The 16,580-nt window shown below is 33.3% G+C and overlaps 3 protein-coding genes and 1 long non-coding RNA gene across 5 annotated transcripts; all 4 read right to left on the bottom strand.

Annotated features, from left to right (window-relative positions):
• Nucleotides 1-833: 833 nt before the first annotated feature.
• Nucleotides 834-1,492, bottom strand: LOC135265941 (uncharacterized). The gene is made up of 2 exons (XR_010333825.1): nucleotides 1,079-1,492; nucleotides 834-1,028 (listed from the first exon to the last, which is right to left on the bottom strand). It is a non-coding gene; the product is annotated as an uncharacterized LOC135265941 (long non-coding RNA).
• A 2,517-nt stretch (nucleotides 1,493-4,009) lies between these two features.
• Nucleotides 4,010-8,887, bottom strand: LOC659066 (protein artichoke). The gene is made up of 3 exons (XM_064356237.1): nucleotides 8,034-8,887; nucleotides 6,601-7,404; nucleotides 4,010-5,112 (listed from the first exon to the last, which is right to left on the bottom strand). The coding sequence occupies exons 1-3, from the start codon at nucleotides 8,885-8,887 to the stop codon at nucleotides 4,125-4,127; spliced, it is 2,646 nt and encodes an 881-aa protein (XP_064212307.1). The 3' UTR covers nucleotides 4,010-4,124.
• A 30-nt stretch (nucleotides 8,888-8,917) lies between these two features.
• LOC135265843 (SLIT and NTRK-like protein 4) lies at nucleotides 8,918-10,054 on the bottom strand. Its single transcript, XM_064356102.1, has one exon. It carries the CDS (start codon nucleotides 10,023-10,025, stop codon nucleotides 8,985-8,987), a length of 1,041 nt encoding a protein of 346 aa, XP_064212172.1. The 5' UTR covers nucleotides 10,026-10,054; the 3' UTR covers nucleotides 8,918-8,984.
• LOC103315022 (phospholipase A2 inhibitor) lies at nucleotides 9,928-13,252 on the bottom strand. 2 transcript variants are annotated; one of them, XM_015982539.2, is made up of 2 exons: nucleotides 12,347-13,252; nucleotides 9,928-12,295 (listed from the first exon to the last, which is right to left on the bottom strand). In XM_015982539.2, the coding sequence occupies exons 1-2, from the start codon at nucleotides 13,212-13,214 to the stop codon at nucleotides 12,261-12,263; spliced, it is 903 nt and encodes a 300-aa protein (XP_015838025.2). In that variant the 5' UTR covers nucleotides 13,215-13,252; the 3' UTR covers nucleotides 9,928-12,260. The 2 variants fall into 2 exon arrangements, with proteins under 2 accessions (XP_015838025.2, XP_008200854.2); XM_008202632.3 differs by having other exon boundaries at nucleotides 12,344-13,250.
• Nucleotides 13,253-16,580: the final 3,328 nt, after the last annotated feature.

Raw genomic sequence — 16,580 nt, 5'->3', positions numbered from 1 at the left:
AAGAAAAAAAAAGAGAAAAAAGCACAACGTGTTTAATAGCGAGTTTTTGAGACGTGATCTCACCTGACTGCTATTATTGATATAGCCGCAATGGCTTTAACGTGAGCTCCTGTAAATTAAACAAATAATGGCGTCTCAAGTGCCCAAATTGAGACACACCCAGCGAGATTTATGAAGAAGCGGCCAATAAATATCCAAACAGAAGCCTTCTAATTAAAATGACAGAACCATCGGTAGCCCGAGATCAAAATCTGGCCGCCTTTGTTGCGGCGGCCCTCTCTGTATAAATATTCATATTCAATAAATTTATCAGTCGAGCAGTCCCAATAATTCATTATTATTAATTGATACCGGAGTCTCCACTTTATCATTTAATGAGCCAAGAAATTTTCGTTGTGTTGACCGTTAGAAGGAGCGCAGATTCTAAACGTCGATATTTCAAACGAAAGCAATGTTACTAGCTGGAAGGCCCTCAGCGAAACACCTGCGTTACAATAATAACAATGAAGCGCTAAAACGGCACTATTAGTGCACAAGAGATACAATCAATCGTAATTCAAGAAATCGGTAAAAGTGCGTGAAAATAACTAACGGAATCGCATGGATTTTTCTTGCGTTTGGTGTAACAGATATTTGAGGTGTTGCACGCCGTGCAGGTGATGAAGTGTGTTGTCTGCATATCAGATAAGCGAGTCATGTTCCACTGATTTGAAATGTCTACTTGTACTGCTGCCTGCTGTTTCTAATATGTACTTGTAAAGGATTCTTCTTCACACATATGGGGAAATAACACTTTTTCGCACTTGTGACACGATTAAAGACGCGACAAGACATGTGTTTTATTTTTTATTTACATGGAACTCGACTATGTTAATAAATTTTGAACAGCAGAAGTAGTGAAAGGTTACACCTTTGCGGTAATTCCGGTAGACAAGCTTCAGGAATTCCTAGAATGTTTCAGCTGGCAATTCTTCAGGACCCTGAACTTGCTTATTTGTTATGTGCAATTTAGAAAGAAAGCCTCAGGCCTGTCAAATAAAAATGAGTACTTTTTGTAAAACGAACTTACTAGTATTACTTTGTGACAACAGTTTTGTTGTGTTTTTGGGCCCAAAGTTGAATTTTGCTCAAACAATTAGCTTCCAGTGGATTTCCCTTCATTTCAGTCGTCTTAGCTACAAAAACTTTAGCAAAGTCGTCCTCATTAACGCAGTTAATTTTGTTTCCGTTGATTCCCAAAATTTCCATTTGAACATCTTGAAGAAATGTTCCGGTGATATTTGTAAGGTTGATATTGTTCAAACACAAGAGTGACATTTCTTCAAGTCCTTTGAAAGCATCATCTTCTATTTTCTCTACAGGATTATTACCCAAATAAACTGACATCGATGTTTTCCCTTTTAAACTCGCAAATTGATCGGCTGAAATTTTTTTAATCATATTACCCGCCAAATGAATGTATTTAAGATCAGGTTTATTTTCAAACCAGTGCGAATCTATTTTATTTAATTTATTGTTGTCTAAACGAAGCGAGGTCAAACGAGTCAAATTATCAAAAGCGTGAGGATCAATGTACGAGATTTCATTATCACCCAATTCCAAGTATGTCAAGTTTAGAAAATTGTTGAAAATTCCTGCTTCAATCTTCGATATGTCGTTGTATTGTATCATAATGTGTGTGAGCTGTGGTATGTTTTGGAAAGCCCCAGGTTGAATTTCTCGGATCGAATCGTCCAGTAAATACAAAATTTTCATATCTGGTATATTTGGAAAGATTCCTGCTGTTAAATTATTAACTTGACTAGATCCCAGGAGATGATAAATGCCGTTATCAGGCTCCACCGTAAAAATTAACTTATTTGTTTGAAAATATCTATCACGTCCACTAACACTTAGTGCAAGGCATAGAGTCACAATAATATTCTTAAAAGACATGGCTTTACCAGAGAGCGAACACAAACTGAGCCAATTTGTGCAATTGCATTTTATTTATTTGCATAACGAGAGTTGAAGATTAAAAGTAAACAAGACAATCAAATTAAATTACATCGTCCAAATTTCGAGCGATAAACATTTTGAAAGATTTTCTTTCCAACTGTTTGAGTTGAATTTGTAAAAAATGTTTTAACCGCGGAGAGGAAACTTCTTGGAAGTTTCTCCCTCCACGGTTTTAACCACCAACAATAGCTATTTACCTAACGGGTTTGGAAATTGCTTTCTAAATAAGTTAGGTACAATATTTTTTTGTCACAAATCTCTCAAAAGAAATTAAAGTTAATATTTTTTATAATTAAATTTTTTTGCTAATGAGTTGGTAACATATCAAACAATAAAAAAGTGACATGAACTGTTACGTATCGTAAAAAAATAATCGTTTCCATCTCAACGATGGCGATACCAACCTATTAAATGTCCCTAGCCATTGTTGCAAAGTAAAAAACACCACAGTGCGGGAAAGTCCATTTCCCACACGCTGGAACGGATCTAAAAGCTATAAGTATAAAATAGTATATTATGATACGAGTTTTATAAGACGCATTATGTCGCTCACACGGATTTATAATAAAGTAAGTGCGATAAAATGCCTTATAAATAATATATCATACAGTATTTTTTTTACTTCTCACTTTTGTACCAAAAAAATTAATTTCGAAATTTAGGGAATTTTGTGGCAGTTGACAGCAATTCCGCGCAGGCCGTGAAATGAAATTAATAATTTGGACGTTTTGCAATGTATCCCTTCACAAATACGGGCTTTTGTGGCAAATACGTGGAATTTGAAAATTGGCCGCAGGATAATGAAATCTCAAATTACTTATAGTTTATTTTTTATATAATCAACTGTCAGTTTTAAAATTTTGATAAAGACCTAACTATATCACCCTAAAAGTTCATGTTCAACCACTTTTGAAACTGGCTGTATTCTGTATTTGACATTTTGTACACCAGATTTGACATTTTTGAAAATTGGACTTTAGTGTTAATCGTTAATTCGTTAGTCTAAGGATGGTCTAAAATAACTAAATGTGTTGTTGTACGTGTTTTAAATTGGAGACAACTTAAACAAATTTGGAAATTGAATTTGCCAGACAAAAAATTACACCAACTTTAATTAAAAAAAAATACTATTTGTGATAATGCCAACCTGACGGCTCTTTGACAGTTGATTATAAAAAAAATGGACTATACTTTCACTGGCTTTTGAAGTTATGTTACATTACTCGAAAGGTCGCATATCAGGGCTGGTATAAAAGCCTGTAAAGGTCCATATTTGATTAAATTATGCGCTTGAAACAGGTGTCAATTGACACTGACAGTTCTCTCAGATGATTGTCAAAAAACTAGGTTGTCAACATTATCCAACTAAATTACCCTGGTTTTTGGTGTAATTATTATAGCACTCCATTGGATATTACGATACGCAAATCGCGTATCGTAATGACCTTAGTACAAAACCGAAATAGAAAAAGACATTTTTCAAACTCATTCTTACTGACCACGAGAATCATTAAAGGACTAAAGCAACTCGGGTATTTTACAGTACTACTGCCTGCTGTTTCTAATATGAACTTGTAAAGGTTTTTTCATTACACATATGAAGAAATAACATTTCGGACACGATTAAAGACGCGACGAGATATGTGTTTTGTTTTTTATTTACATGGAACTCCACTATGTTAATAAATTTTGAGTAGGAGAAATAGCGGTAATTCCGGTAGACACTTTATAAAAAATATAACTCACATTATTAGAATTTTTATTAAAAATAAGGATAGTCACAAAGTTTATTAAATGGTAATAAAATAATCTGTTAAAAATATTCTGTTACATTTTAATATATCTTAAATTAACCATTAACAAAACCTGGCACCTAGGTATTAATGCGTAATCTATATTTTTTAAACAATAGAAATTATGTACAGAAGTGTTTAATTACATCAAAAAATGTATTAATCTTGTTAAAGATAATACTCTTTAGTTAGTAATGTTATAAATAATAATGCAAACAAAACGAAATTATAAACTTTATTAGAAAAAACGTACTAGACAAATTTCAATAGACAGTTTTCTCCGTGCAGGAATTCCTACAATGTTTCAGCTGGCAATTCTCCATACTCCTGAACTTATTTATTGTTGAAACCCCAGACCTGCAAAATAAATATCAGCGCCTTATTTGAAACCGCAAGCTTACTGACAGTGAGAATTTTTTTGTTATGTTTTTGTGTCCAAACTTGAATTTTCTTCAAACACTCAGGCTCCAGTGGATTTTCCCTCATTTCAGTCGTCTCAGCTACAAAGACTTTATCAAAGTCTTTTTCCTCAACACAGATGAATTTATTTCTGTTGAGTTCCAACTTTTTGATTTTTAGTCCTTGGAGAAAAGTTCCGCTGATCATCGTTAGGTTCAGATTTCCCAAAGACAAGAGTGAAAAGTCCTTAAATCCTCTGAAAGCGTCGTCTTCGATTACCTCCACAGGATTTCTTCCCAAAGTAAGAAACATCGATTTCCGCCCTTTTAAACTCGCAAAAGCATCAGCGGAAATTTTTTTAAGCAAATTACCCGCAAAGTTAATGTAATTGAGATCAGGTTTATTCTCAAACCAGTGCGAATCAATTTGAGTCAATTTATTGTTGACCAAACGAAGCGTGGTCAGACGAGCCAAATTATCAAAAGCGTGAGGATCAATGTACGAGATTTTATTATCACTGAGTTGCAGGTATGTCAAGTTTGGGAAATTGTTGAAAATTCCTGCTTCAATTTTCGATATGTCATTGTATTGTATCGTGAGGTACTTGAGTTGTGGGATGTTTTGGAAAGCTCCAGGTTGAATATCCCGGATTGAATAATCCACTACATACAAAGTTTTCATATCTGGGATATGTGGGAAAATTCCTGCTGTTAAATTATCAACTTGACTGGATCCCAGGAGATGATAAATGCTGTCATCATTAGGTTCCACCGAAAAAGTTAAATTACCAGTATTTGTTCGAAAATGTCTATCACGTCCACTAACACTCAAGGCAAGGCATAAACCCACAAAAAGAATTTTCGTAATAGACATGGCTCTATGGGAGAGTGAACCAAACAGAACAATTTGTGTAATAGCATTTTATTTATTTGCATAACAAGAGTTGGTTATTATTAGTAAACAAGATATTCAAATTACATTAAGTCAGTTTTGTTTTTGCCTAGATGAGTCGGAGATTCAAATCGTTTAAATTTGGCGCGATAAACATTTCGAAAAAGTTTCTTTCCAATTGATTAAATTAAATTTGTAAATATTTTAACCATCCATATTTTTTAAACTCCACGGGCCACGAAAATCATTAAGGAGTAAAGCAACACCAGGGGCATTTCACGTGAAGCGGACAACTCACAAAAATGCGACAACCTGAATTTCGGTTACAATTGTTCTCTTAAAATGTGTAAATGTAAATAAGTAATTATTTTTTTGTGAGCGACTTATTTAAAAAGTTATTGACTTCTAAAAATTTACCAAATATTAAGCATAACGTTTTTGTAAACTATTATTCTAATTAAATTATATATAACAAAATATTAAAAATGGTGCTTTATATACAAAATTCACTGTTCTTTTTAACTCTAAACTCAAATTTGAAATTTGAAACTTTTTTGTATTGAAAACCGAAAGTGAAGTTTATTAACTTGGACAATTTTTTTTTAATTATTTTTATTTTAAAAAATAGCTTAAAGTAAATAGAGTTTACACTATAAGTCGCAAAATGGGATCTCTATTCGTTTAGAAGATATAGTACTTAATGTACTCAAAAGCGCGTAATTTCTTGAATAAACCAGCCGATAACCTACATTAAGTATTATATCTCCTAAAGGAATAGAGATCCCATTTTGCGACTTACGGTGTAAAACTTAGATATTATAAGCTATTTTTTGAAATATAAATAAATTTAAAAAAATGGACCAAGTTACTAAAATTCGGATTTGAAACTTCACTTTCGGTTTTCTACACGAAATAAATTTCAAATTCCAAATCTGATTTCAGAATCAAAAAGCATTGAGAATTTTCTATATAAAGCACTACTTCAAATATTTTGGTATGCATTGGTTTTTTAAATAAAAGCTTCCAAAAACTCTGTGTCTCATATTTTGTCAAATATTTAAAAGTCAATATCTTCACAAATAAGTGTCATACAAAAAATTATTATGTATTTACAACCACGCTTTCTAGGAGAAAAATTATTCCGAATATGACCGAATTTCAAGATGTCAAATTTTTATCGTTGTCCACTTCGCGTGAAATGTCCCATCAGTGTTTTAAAGTACTGCTACCTGTTGTTTCTAATATTTACTTGTAAAAATTCTTATTCACACAAAATGGAGGAAATAACATTTTTTCGCACTTTTGTGACGATTAAGACGCAACAAGACATATGTTACTTTTTATTTACTCGACAATGTTAAAAAATTTTGAACAGTAGAAACAGCGAAAGGTTCAAGAATTCCTAGAATGTTTCAGCTTCAGAACCCTGAATTTATTTCTCATGTGCAATGTAGGAAGAAATCCTTAGGCCTGTAAAACAAAAGTGAGCATTTTATCTAAACGCACTTACTAATATTACTCTGTGATAACACTTTTGTTGTGTTTTTGGGCCCACAGTTGAATTTTGTTCAAACAATCAGCTTTCAGTGGATTTCCCTTTATTTCAGTCTTCTTGGCTACAAAAACTTTAGCAAAGTCTTCCTCATTAACACAGTTAATTTTGTTTCCGTTGATTCCCAAAATTTCCATTTGAACATTTTGAAGAAAAGTTCCGGTGATGGTCGTAAGGGTGATATTGTTCAAACACAAGAGTGACATTTCTTCAAATTCTTTGAAAGCATCATCTTCTATTGTCTCCACAGGATTATGACCCAAATAAACTGACATCGATTTTTTCCCTTTTAAACTCGCAAATTGATCGGCTGAAATTTTTTTAATCAAATTACCCGCCAAATGGATGTATTTAAGATCAGGTTTATCTTCAAACCAGTGCGAATCTATTTTATCCAATTTATTATGTTTTAAACGGAGCGAAGTCAAACGAGTCAAATTATCAAAAGCGTGAGGATTGATGAACGAGATTTCATTATCACCCAATTCCAGGTACGTCAGAGTTGGTAAATTGTTGAAAATTCCTGCGTCAATCTTCGAAATGTCGTTGTATTGTATCATTAGATGTTTAAGTTTTGGCAAGTTTTTGAAAGCCCCAGGTTGAATTTCTCGAATGGAATCGTCCAGTAAAAACAAAGTTTGCACTTTTTCGATGTTTGAGATGATTCCTGCTGTTAAATTCTCAGCCTGACTGTGCCCAAGCATACGATAAATGCCTTTAGGCTCCACCACAAAAGTCAAATTATTTGTTCGGAAATGTTCATCACTTTGACTGATAACACAAGCAACCAAACACAAACCCACAGGAATAAACTTAGACATGTCTGGACTTGAGGATGAACTGGAACTGAGTGCAATTCGACTGCATGTTATTTTTTTATATAACATATTGTAAACAAGACAATTAAATTAAATTACATCAGTATCATTTTTCGGATGTTTAAATCGTCCTAATTTTGAGCGATTTTTTTGGCATCAAAGACAAACATTTCGGAAATTACTTTTTTAACTGATTTCATATTAAGATGAATTTGTAACTAAAGTCATTAAGGAGCAAAGCAACACCGTTTTTTTTTTTGAAGTACTGTCACGTTTGTTGCAAATAATTTAAGTTCAACAAATGATAACCTTTCTTACGAGTTAATTTTTAAACGTCAGAATTGACATAATTCTCAGGAAGTGTTTATAAAATATTGCGGGATATATGAATCAAAGAGAATTGAAGATTTATTGTTTTTATATGTATTGAGCTCTACAACAGAAATACTTCTGAAGTCAGTTCTTCGCAACCTACGTGTTAACCACAAATAAGCGGCAACTTGTTCTAAACTTATTTATTTCGAATAACATTTCTGTAAAATAAAAATCAGCAAGTTATTTCCAGCTGCAAACTTACATTACTATGTGACAACGGTTTTGTTGTGCTTTTGGGCCCACTGTTGAATCTTGTTCAAACACTCAGCCTGTAATGGATTTTCCCTCATATTGGTCGTTTCAGCTACAAAGACTTTATCAAAGTCTTTTTCTTCAACACACTTAATTTGATTTCTGTTGAGTTCCAACTTGTTGATTTTAATTTCTTGAAGGAACGTCCCGGTGATCGTTGTCAGGTTTAAATTTTTCAAGGACAAGACTGACAAATCCTCAAGTCCTTTGAACGCATCATCTTCGATTGTCTCTACAGGATTATTACCCAAATAAACAGACATCGATTTTTTGCCTTTTAAACTAGCAAATTGATCGGCCGAAATTTTTCTAATTGAGTTCCCAGCAAGGTGAATATTTTTGAGATCAGGCTTGTCCTCAAACCAGTGCGAATCTATTTCGGTCAATTTATTGTTGTTTAAACGGAGCGAAGTCAAACGAGTCAAATTATCAAAAGCGTGAGGATCAATAAACGAGATTTCATTATCACCCAATTCTAGGTACGTCAGAGTTGGTAAATTGTTGAAAATTCCTGCGTCAATCTTCGAAATGTCGTTGTACTGTATCATGAGATGTTTAAGTTTTGGCAAATTTTTGAAAGCCCCAGGTTGAATTTCTCGAATGGAATCGTCCAGTAAATACAAAGTTTGCACGTTTTCGATGTTTGAGATGATTCCTGCTGTTAAATTCTCAGCCTGACTGTGCCCAAGCATACGATAAATGCCTTTAGGCTTCACCACAAAAGTCAAATTATTTGTTTGGAAATGTTCATCACTTTGACTGATAACACAAGCAACCAAACACAAACCCACAGGAATAAACTTAGACATGTCTGGATTTGAGGATGAACAGGAACTGAATGCAACTCGACTGCCTTTTATTTATTTACATAACAAGAATAAGAAATTACGATTGTAAACAAGACAATTACATTACGTCAGTATTATTTTTCCTCAATTCCTTGAGCCGGAGGTCCAAAGCGTCCAATTTCCGAGCGATTCGTTCAGCATCGCAGTTCATTTTTGAATAAATCATAACCACGTGTTGCGTTGCTTTAGAGGCCCACAAATCAATATTTTTCAAACACCCACAATCCCACGGATTACCATCGATATGAGTTGTAGCAGCGACGAAAACCTTGTCCAAATTACCGTCCAGACACTCCAACTTATTATTATCAATTCTTAAATCATGCACCGAAACTCCGGTTAACAAATTTTCGTCCCATTCGCTCAACTCGTTACCATCTAACCACAAATTGTTAATCTTCTCCAAGCCCTTGAAGGCGTCGTTATGGATATGTTTGATCAAATTGTGGCTCAGCACTATATTGATGGTCAAAGGCACCGAACCGAACTGCTTCTCGCCCTGGAAATGTCGAAAAGCGTTTGACGGAATCTCCTCGATTAAATTATTCTGGAACGAGACCCTTGCCAACAGTGGGGTGTTGGCAAACCAGTTCTTGTTCCAAATCTTCACCCGGTTGTCGGCAAGGTTCACATTCAAAAGCTCGGGCATGTCGTCGAAAGCGCCCGAAGCTATCGTACTTATGGAGTTGTTACTCAAATCCAAAGTGGCAATGTTCAAATTGTTGAAAACTCCAATTTTGATTTCTTCCAATTTGTTGTTTCGTATTTCCAATTTGCGCAGCTGAGGGACGTTTTTGAAAGCTCCAGGCTGGATGTCCGAAAGCTCGTTATTCGCAAAAATGAGTTCGTCCAAGTCTTCGAGATCCGAAATGGAATTTTTGTACAAGACGGGGATTTCGCTGTTGATTATGTCAAGTCGATCGAACACTTGTTTTGGGAGATTTTCTTTTAAATTGTTCGATGATTTTATGGTCACGTTGAATTTGTAAGTGTACATGCTGTAACCACTAACAAGGACATTTTTGAACGTAACACCTGGACTCGATTTGCTGGCCACTAAAGCCATCAAGGCACAAAATAACGCCGGTTTTACTAACATTGTAACACTGTGCTTTACGTTTCGTTTCGTCCAGTTTTTATACTAGGATTGTGATAATTACGTTACCAGTAATTTAGGTTCAAGAAATGATAACCTTTTCTACCAGTTAATTTACAATTCTCAGGAAGTGTTATAAATATTGCGTGACTTAAGAACAGGGCCGCGCCAACTGTACTACAGTTTTTTTGCACTTTGATTCGCACTTGAGTTGGGTCAAAAATGGTGTTATTTGCGCTTTTTTTGCCTTCAAAACTATTTTTTTAGAAACATTGTTAAAACAGAACGGAAAGTCACTAAATTAGCTAAAAATTATATCATTTTTCCTTATTTTCAAATGTTTTAGCATGTGTAGTTCAGCCAGAAATAATTAGAAACGCAATTGTTTTCCCAAATTTAGTTAAAATACGCCGAAAAATCACAGAGTTATGTCGGGAATGGTGTAAAAACACCATTTCAAATCATTGGGACAACTAAAACCCTTTCAAATTTGGATCCGAAAATATGAAAAGCTTTAAAGCTTTTATTTAACTCACACTGTTGCCTGTCTGTCTGTTTTCATATTTTCGGAGCCAAATTTGAAAGGGTTTTAATTGTTCCAATGATTTGAAATTTTGTATACTTACTTAATCTGCGCGACAATGCAATCCTGTGTAGTTAAATACCCCCTAAAGGGGCAAATGAAATTTTGAAGTTTTTGTTTATTTTTACAAATGGGTTTTCGATGTGTACATACCGTAACTTATACCAACATTAACGGTATGTTGGTCATTGGAAAATGTATTAATACCTTATCATTGTTATTACGTTTCGTTACAAACAATGTCGCTATTTTTTTAAATTTGTTTATTTTGGACGATATAGCATAGACACAAAACAGAGGTTAGGATGTGCTTTCTATGCTAACATGTTTTCTATCACATACCAATAAACAAGTTTGCAAAAATCAGCAAAGTGATGGGGTTACGACGAAACTAAATCTCAGAGAAAAAGACGTTCAGAATAAGTAAAGACTAAAAAGCAATAAATATAATTAAAAAAAATGTTTTTCTTACAAAAAAATCTTTATTTAAAAGATGCAATAAAATGTAAAAATTTTTTCTATGAGAGGAGAATATTTTTGCTTACAAATTAGGACTTTAAAATTTATAAAAGCTTTGGAAACGGTCATATTTCGTAACAATACGGCATTACAGAATTACTTTCCTAAATTGAACAATGTTTCCAAAGCTTTTATATATTTTAAAATCTTAATTTTGTGAGCAAAAATATTCTCCTCTGATACTAAAACAATATTTTTTATTTTTTTTATTTTATTCTTTCTTAGACCGCTTAAGTGAGATTTTGTTAAAACACGAACGAAAAGCTACTAAACTATGAGTTTAACTTTTAAATATTTTTGCTTTTTTAACCTTTGTTTAACGAGAAATGCGACTATTTTGAAGAATTTCGATAAATATAAACCTAGAGGTGAACAAAATAGTGTACTTTTTTTTCATTTTAAACGTGAGACACAACCGAGATAAAAAAACACGTCATTAACAGTCCTGATAAGTTGGATACTAGTTTTTGGAAATTCGTTAAGAAATTTCAAATATTCAATATAAATATTAGTTAATTTAAGTGTGGAAAAGTGCCAATTTTCGTAATTCGGTCAAGAAAATTCGATTTTTTACAATTTTTACCTTTATATGTAACCAGTTCTCTACCACACACCACTGAGTTGATGCGCCAGTTTTTGAGCACGCGGTATTTATATTTATTTTATATTTAATGCAATAATTCAGATTATTTTACAAAATATCCTCAAAAATATCAAAAATTTTGTTGAAACAGATTAAAAATTTAGTATGTTTTTTTGTGCGCTTAAACACACGCATTTTTAATTAATAACTCGTTTTTTTATAAATACAAATCAGTAAATTAGGTCAAAAAAATTCAACATTTTCGAATGTTTTCGAATCAAAAATACAAATAAAAAAAATGGAATTTTAAGAAAATTTTTATGCCGCTTCTCTGACTTGCCGCCCGAGTTGGCGCGGCCCTGCACAAAAGATGAACAAAAATCAACAATTTGTACTTTTTATTTGTTTAAAGCGCTACAGTGTTAATAAATTTCAAACAGAATTAATAGTGAAAGGCTACACCTTTGCGGCAATTCCGGTAGACAAGCTTCAGAAATTCTTAGAATGTTTCAGAAGCGTCGAACAAGCTAGCTGCAAATAGCCCTGAACTTATTTATTGTGAATGTGCAGTTTTGGATAACCTCCGACCTGGAAAACCAAAATCAGCTCTTTATCTCAAAACACAGACTCACTAACAACACTCTGTGACAACAGTTTTGTTGTGTTTTTGGACCCACAGTTGGATTTTGTTCAAACAATCAGGATCAAGCGGATTGTCCATAATTTCAGTCGTTTTGGCTACGAAGACATTCTCAAAGTCCTCCTCCGCGACACATTTGATTTTATTTCGGTTGAGTTCCAGCGTTTTTATTTTAAGGTCTTTGAGGAATTTTCCGGTGAAGTTTGTGAGAGTTATATTTTCCAAGGATAAGACTGTTAAATCTTCAAATCCTTTGAACGCATCGTCTTCGATTGTCTCAACAGGATTATCACCCAAATAAAGAGACACCGATTTTCGTCCTTTTAAACTTGCAAACTGATCGGCCGAAATTTTTTTAATCAAATTACCCGTAACGTAGATGTTTGTAAGATCAGGTTTGTCCTCAAACCAGTGTGAATCTATTTCGCCCAAATGATTGTTGTCCAAACCAAGCGAGTACAAACGAGTCAAATTATCAAACGCATGAGGATCAACGTACGAGATGTTATTATCGCCCAAATCTAGATATGTTACACTTGGGACTGTGCTAAAAGTTCCTGCTCTAATTTTTGTTAGGTCGTTGTATTTGAGTAGGATAATTTTGAGTTTTGGTAGATTTTGGAAAGCTCCTGGTTGAATTTCTTGAATCGAATTGTCCTTCAAATCCAGGATTTTCACATCTTCGATATTTGCGATGATCCCGGCTGTCATATTATCGGCACGGCTGTATCCAAGCATGCCGTAAAGGCCTTCACGAAAGTCCACTTCAAAAAATAAACCGTTGGTTTGGAAATCGAAATCTTTACAAGTTCCACTGACCACACATAGTGCAAGACACAAACTCACAGAAATAATTTTCCCAAACATGTTTGAGCCAATACTGGGTCAGTTGCTGCCGTTGCAGTTTATTTATCCATCGGTGCAAATCTATAATTACTGAATAATTATACAACAAGATTATAGCGCGTGTATTGTAAACAAGGCGATTATCAGAGAGTTTCGTCAATTGTAAATGTAAATTTGCTCGTCAAACGCAAACTTTATTGCTTCCTCACAACTCTATAAAAATGTGTGTTGTTTTTATCGCCTTCCATCGCCATGCGGTATCAGTTTCAGGTGCCATTTTTCAGTTACTGTCAAATCGAGAAACCAATAAAGTTTTTATTAAAAGGAAACATGTGTTTGCTGTAGGTCGAGTAAAATTATTATTATTCACCTATTTGGCCACAAACGTATTTATATTCAATTATGCACGTTTCTATTAATAAAATTTGACACAAGTGAACAAGCTGCTCCTCGAGCAGGAGCCATCAATTCCGGGATAATCCCCTACACTCCATTCACGTCAATATCCAAATATTTGGTAATCTGACAACGAAATCTAAACTTTTATTTCCTTATTATTCCCCAACCTACAACGTTGTTTACGACCGATGCATAAATTACCCGGAAAATTTCAATTTTTTTGGTGGAGTGGTGTTTAGCTGCATGCAGCCGTGGTGAAAATTTGTGCGTGAAAAATGGGGCAATAAACGCGGGTTAAGGCCGATTTAAACTACATATGGCGGAATTTGCCTGAGTAATCAGAATTTATTGTCAGAATTGTGCTCGATTCTAGTTTATCTTAACGATTTCTTTAATCAAGATGCGCCGAAACCTACAAGGCAGTTTGGTCGGATAGATGTAGACATTAAATAACCGCAAGCCGTCATGCATAACTAACTTCAATATTCGTTTTTCAAGTGACTCGATGTCGCATTTAAATCACTCGATGATCCGGGCATCCGGACTTAACGTGTTTGTGAAGACGTCTCGTCGTTACTGCACCACAATTCAAATCCATTCCGACATAAATAACGTTTTTAATGTAACATTTACGGCCGTACCAGAACCGGTTAAGTAAACTAATAAATAGCCCGTCGAACACTTGGACGTATATTAAAGCCGAAATATCCTAATTTGGACGGACAAGGTATTGAATTGGGATTTTATTCCAGTAATCGACGACTGGGGCATAAAACCAAACATAAAGAAGCTTTATAACAGAATTAACGCAAAACACCACGCAAATCACGACAGACGACACTTTCAGCCGAATTTTAGAGCCGCGGGACGCTTAATGGCCCGCAATTAATTCCGCGCCCGGTTTGCCAGCGACTTTTACTGATATAGACATCTATTTCAACAGTCGCGAGTGTTTTTAAATCGAACGTCTACAGTTTCTTCTTCCTTGAAACGGGAGGCAAAAATTCCACATGTTTTATAACTTGCTAAATCTTCCTTGATGTTTTTTTCGTAATTAATGCAAATACGGTCCTGACCAAGCGTTTGGTGCGAACGCAACAACTAAAAAATTTTGTTAAAATTTGATCCTATATTCCAACTGAATTTTTGTGCTAAACCTGGTCGAAGAGTCAATTTTTGATCCTTCGCTATTTCTAACGCATTCGTCAGAAAGCAAGTTCGAAAAAAACTTGGATTTGTTAATTTATGACCTTTGGTTAATTCGTCATTTAACGTATTCGAAACAGATCAAATTTCAGCTTGTTTTAATAACAGGAACCCTCTCCACCCTCTCAAATTTAATTACGTTTCATTTTATTCAGTTACAGAAAGATTTCTACATGTAAATAAAGTAAATAAAGGATTTTAGTGTATTTGTGGTAAATTTTTATACAGAAAAAAATTTCTTGTGAAATATGGTCATAAATGATAACAGTGATAACATATTTTTAAGTTGCACATCATATATACTCTCTGTTTCAAAAATATGGAAATGCCAACGTCGCATTTTCTCTCAAAATAGTTGTTATAAATCATAATACACTTTTAAAAATTGATAGCTACTGAAATTTATTCAATGTGTTTTCAAATGATTCTCATCTAGCCGTCTGTGAATTTCTAATGTAAAATCAGAAATGCTGCTTAATACCGAAAATTATCATTCTCCATTTATCAAGTCTGAATTCGTAAGGAAGCTTTGAGAATAAATGTATTTTCTTACAGAGTGTAATAATTTAGTTGCAATTTAACAAAATTTTTAAAATTTACTACAATTTCACAATTGAGCAAAGGGGTACAATTTTTTTACATGAAAACCAATTTCAAAGTTAACTAGATGAAAATCATTTAAAAACACATTGTTGTTCCAATGAGTACTTTACTATATTGCATTTTTATCAACTTTATTTAAAAAAATAATTTGGTAAAATCTAACATTGGCATTTCCTTAGTTTTGAAACAGAGTGTAAGTATTTTTATATCTAAATCAAAAACAATATTTTTTTTCTCACAAAATTTCTTGCTGCTTCGTTTACATTGATTATTGGAAATTTTTGATTTAATTTTATAACGTCTTGCCACACATTACAAATCATCGAAAGCGTTTAATTATTTTTTGTTATTTTAATCATAAGTAAAATTCGGAGAAATTAAAAGTTAAAAATTTTGTGAAAAAAGGGACAGACCTTTAACGCCGTGGACACAAATTTTGTTCATTTTTTGTTTCTATTAAAAAATTACGGTTATATTTTCATATTAAAGTTTTGCCACATAGTATTAACTTTTTTCATACTTTTACATTACTTTGTCTCTAATTGATGGAAGAATCTTTTTTGACTAAAAAAAGATATTCGATGAAAAATACTCCTTTAGTGTAACAACCAGATAACTAGATATTTTAAGTTATCTGGTGAGATCTATCTTGTTTTGTATACTTTTTTATACAAGTAGATAATAATATCTTCTACGGAAAATAAATAGCTAGAGAAAAAACTATAAAATCTCATGTGAAAGAGTGACCTAAGTGACACTGACCTACTAGTTGTTTCACTACTATAACCATAAAAACGCCATCGTCATAATTTACTGAATAAGTTTTTTAAATAAGGTTGTTAAAATTGTAAAATAGTTATTAACAATTAGATCTCTCATTGAAACTGTAGATTACATTAGCTATTAATAATTTTTCGAAGTGCATGAATAATTTATAGCAACTAATTTTGCGAGAAAATGCGACGTAATGTAAGTACTAACATTTTGTTACTTAGATTTAAATTAGACGAAAACTTTTTAGTTCTAAGTAAAACTGTTTTCAATTTTCTGATTGGGTTTTATGCTTCAATTAGTATTTGTACAACAAGTACTTGTTAAAATAGTGCAAAAGCATAAAACCAAATTTTCTCTCAGATTACAAAAATATAGTTTAGTATATTTCACGCCAGAATGACTAAT

The sequence above is a fragment of the Tribolium castaneum genome, chromosome 4, assembly GCF_031307605.1.
Source record: "Tribolium castaneum strain GA2 chromosome 4, icTriCast1.1, whole genome shotgun sequence".
Taxonomy (NCBI): Eukaryota; Metazoa; Arthropoda; class Insecta; order Coleoptera; family Tenebrionidae; genus Tribolium; species Tribolium castaneum.
Note: the sequence above shows the minus strand (reverse complement) of the source record. Positions and strands in the feature narration are given on the sequence as shown.

Coding starts and splice junctions, on each gene's coding strand:
- LOC103315022 (XM_008202632.3), bottom strand. CDS start 13,214: ATGTTTGGGAAAATTATTTCTGTGAGTTTGTGTCTTGCACTATGTGTG. Junction 12,296..12,343: donor AACTGTTGTCACAGAGTGTT/GTTAGTGAGTCT, acceptor TTGGTTTTCCAG/GTCGGAGGTTATCCAAAACT.
- LOC135265843 (XM_064356102.1), bottom strand. CDS start 10,025: ATGTTAGTAAAACCGGCGTTATTTTGTGCCTTGATGGCTTTAGTGGCC.
- LOC659066 (XM_064356237.1), bottom strand. CDS start 8,887: ATGTCTAAGTTTATTCCTGTGGGTTTGTGTTTGGTTGCTTGTGTTATC. Junction 7,405..8,033: donor AACAAAACCGTTGTCACATA/GTAATGTAAGTT, acceptor TTGTGTTATCAG/TCAAAGTGATGAACATTTCC. Junction 5,113..6,600: donor AACAAAAGTGTTATCACAGA/GTAATATTAGTA, acceptor TGCAAATAAATA/AAATGCTATTACACAAATTG.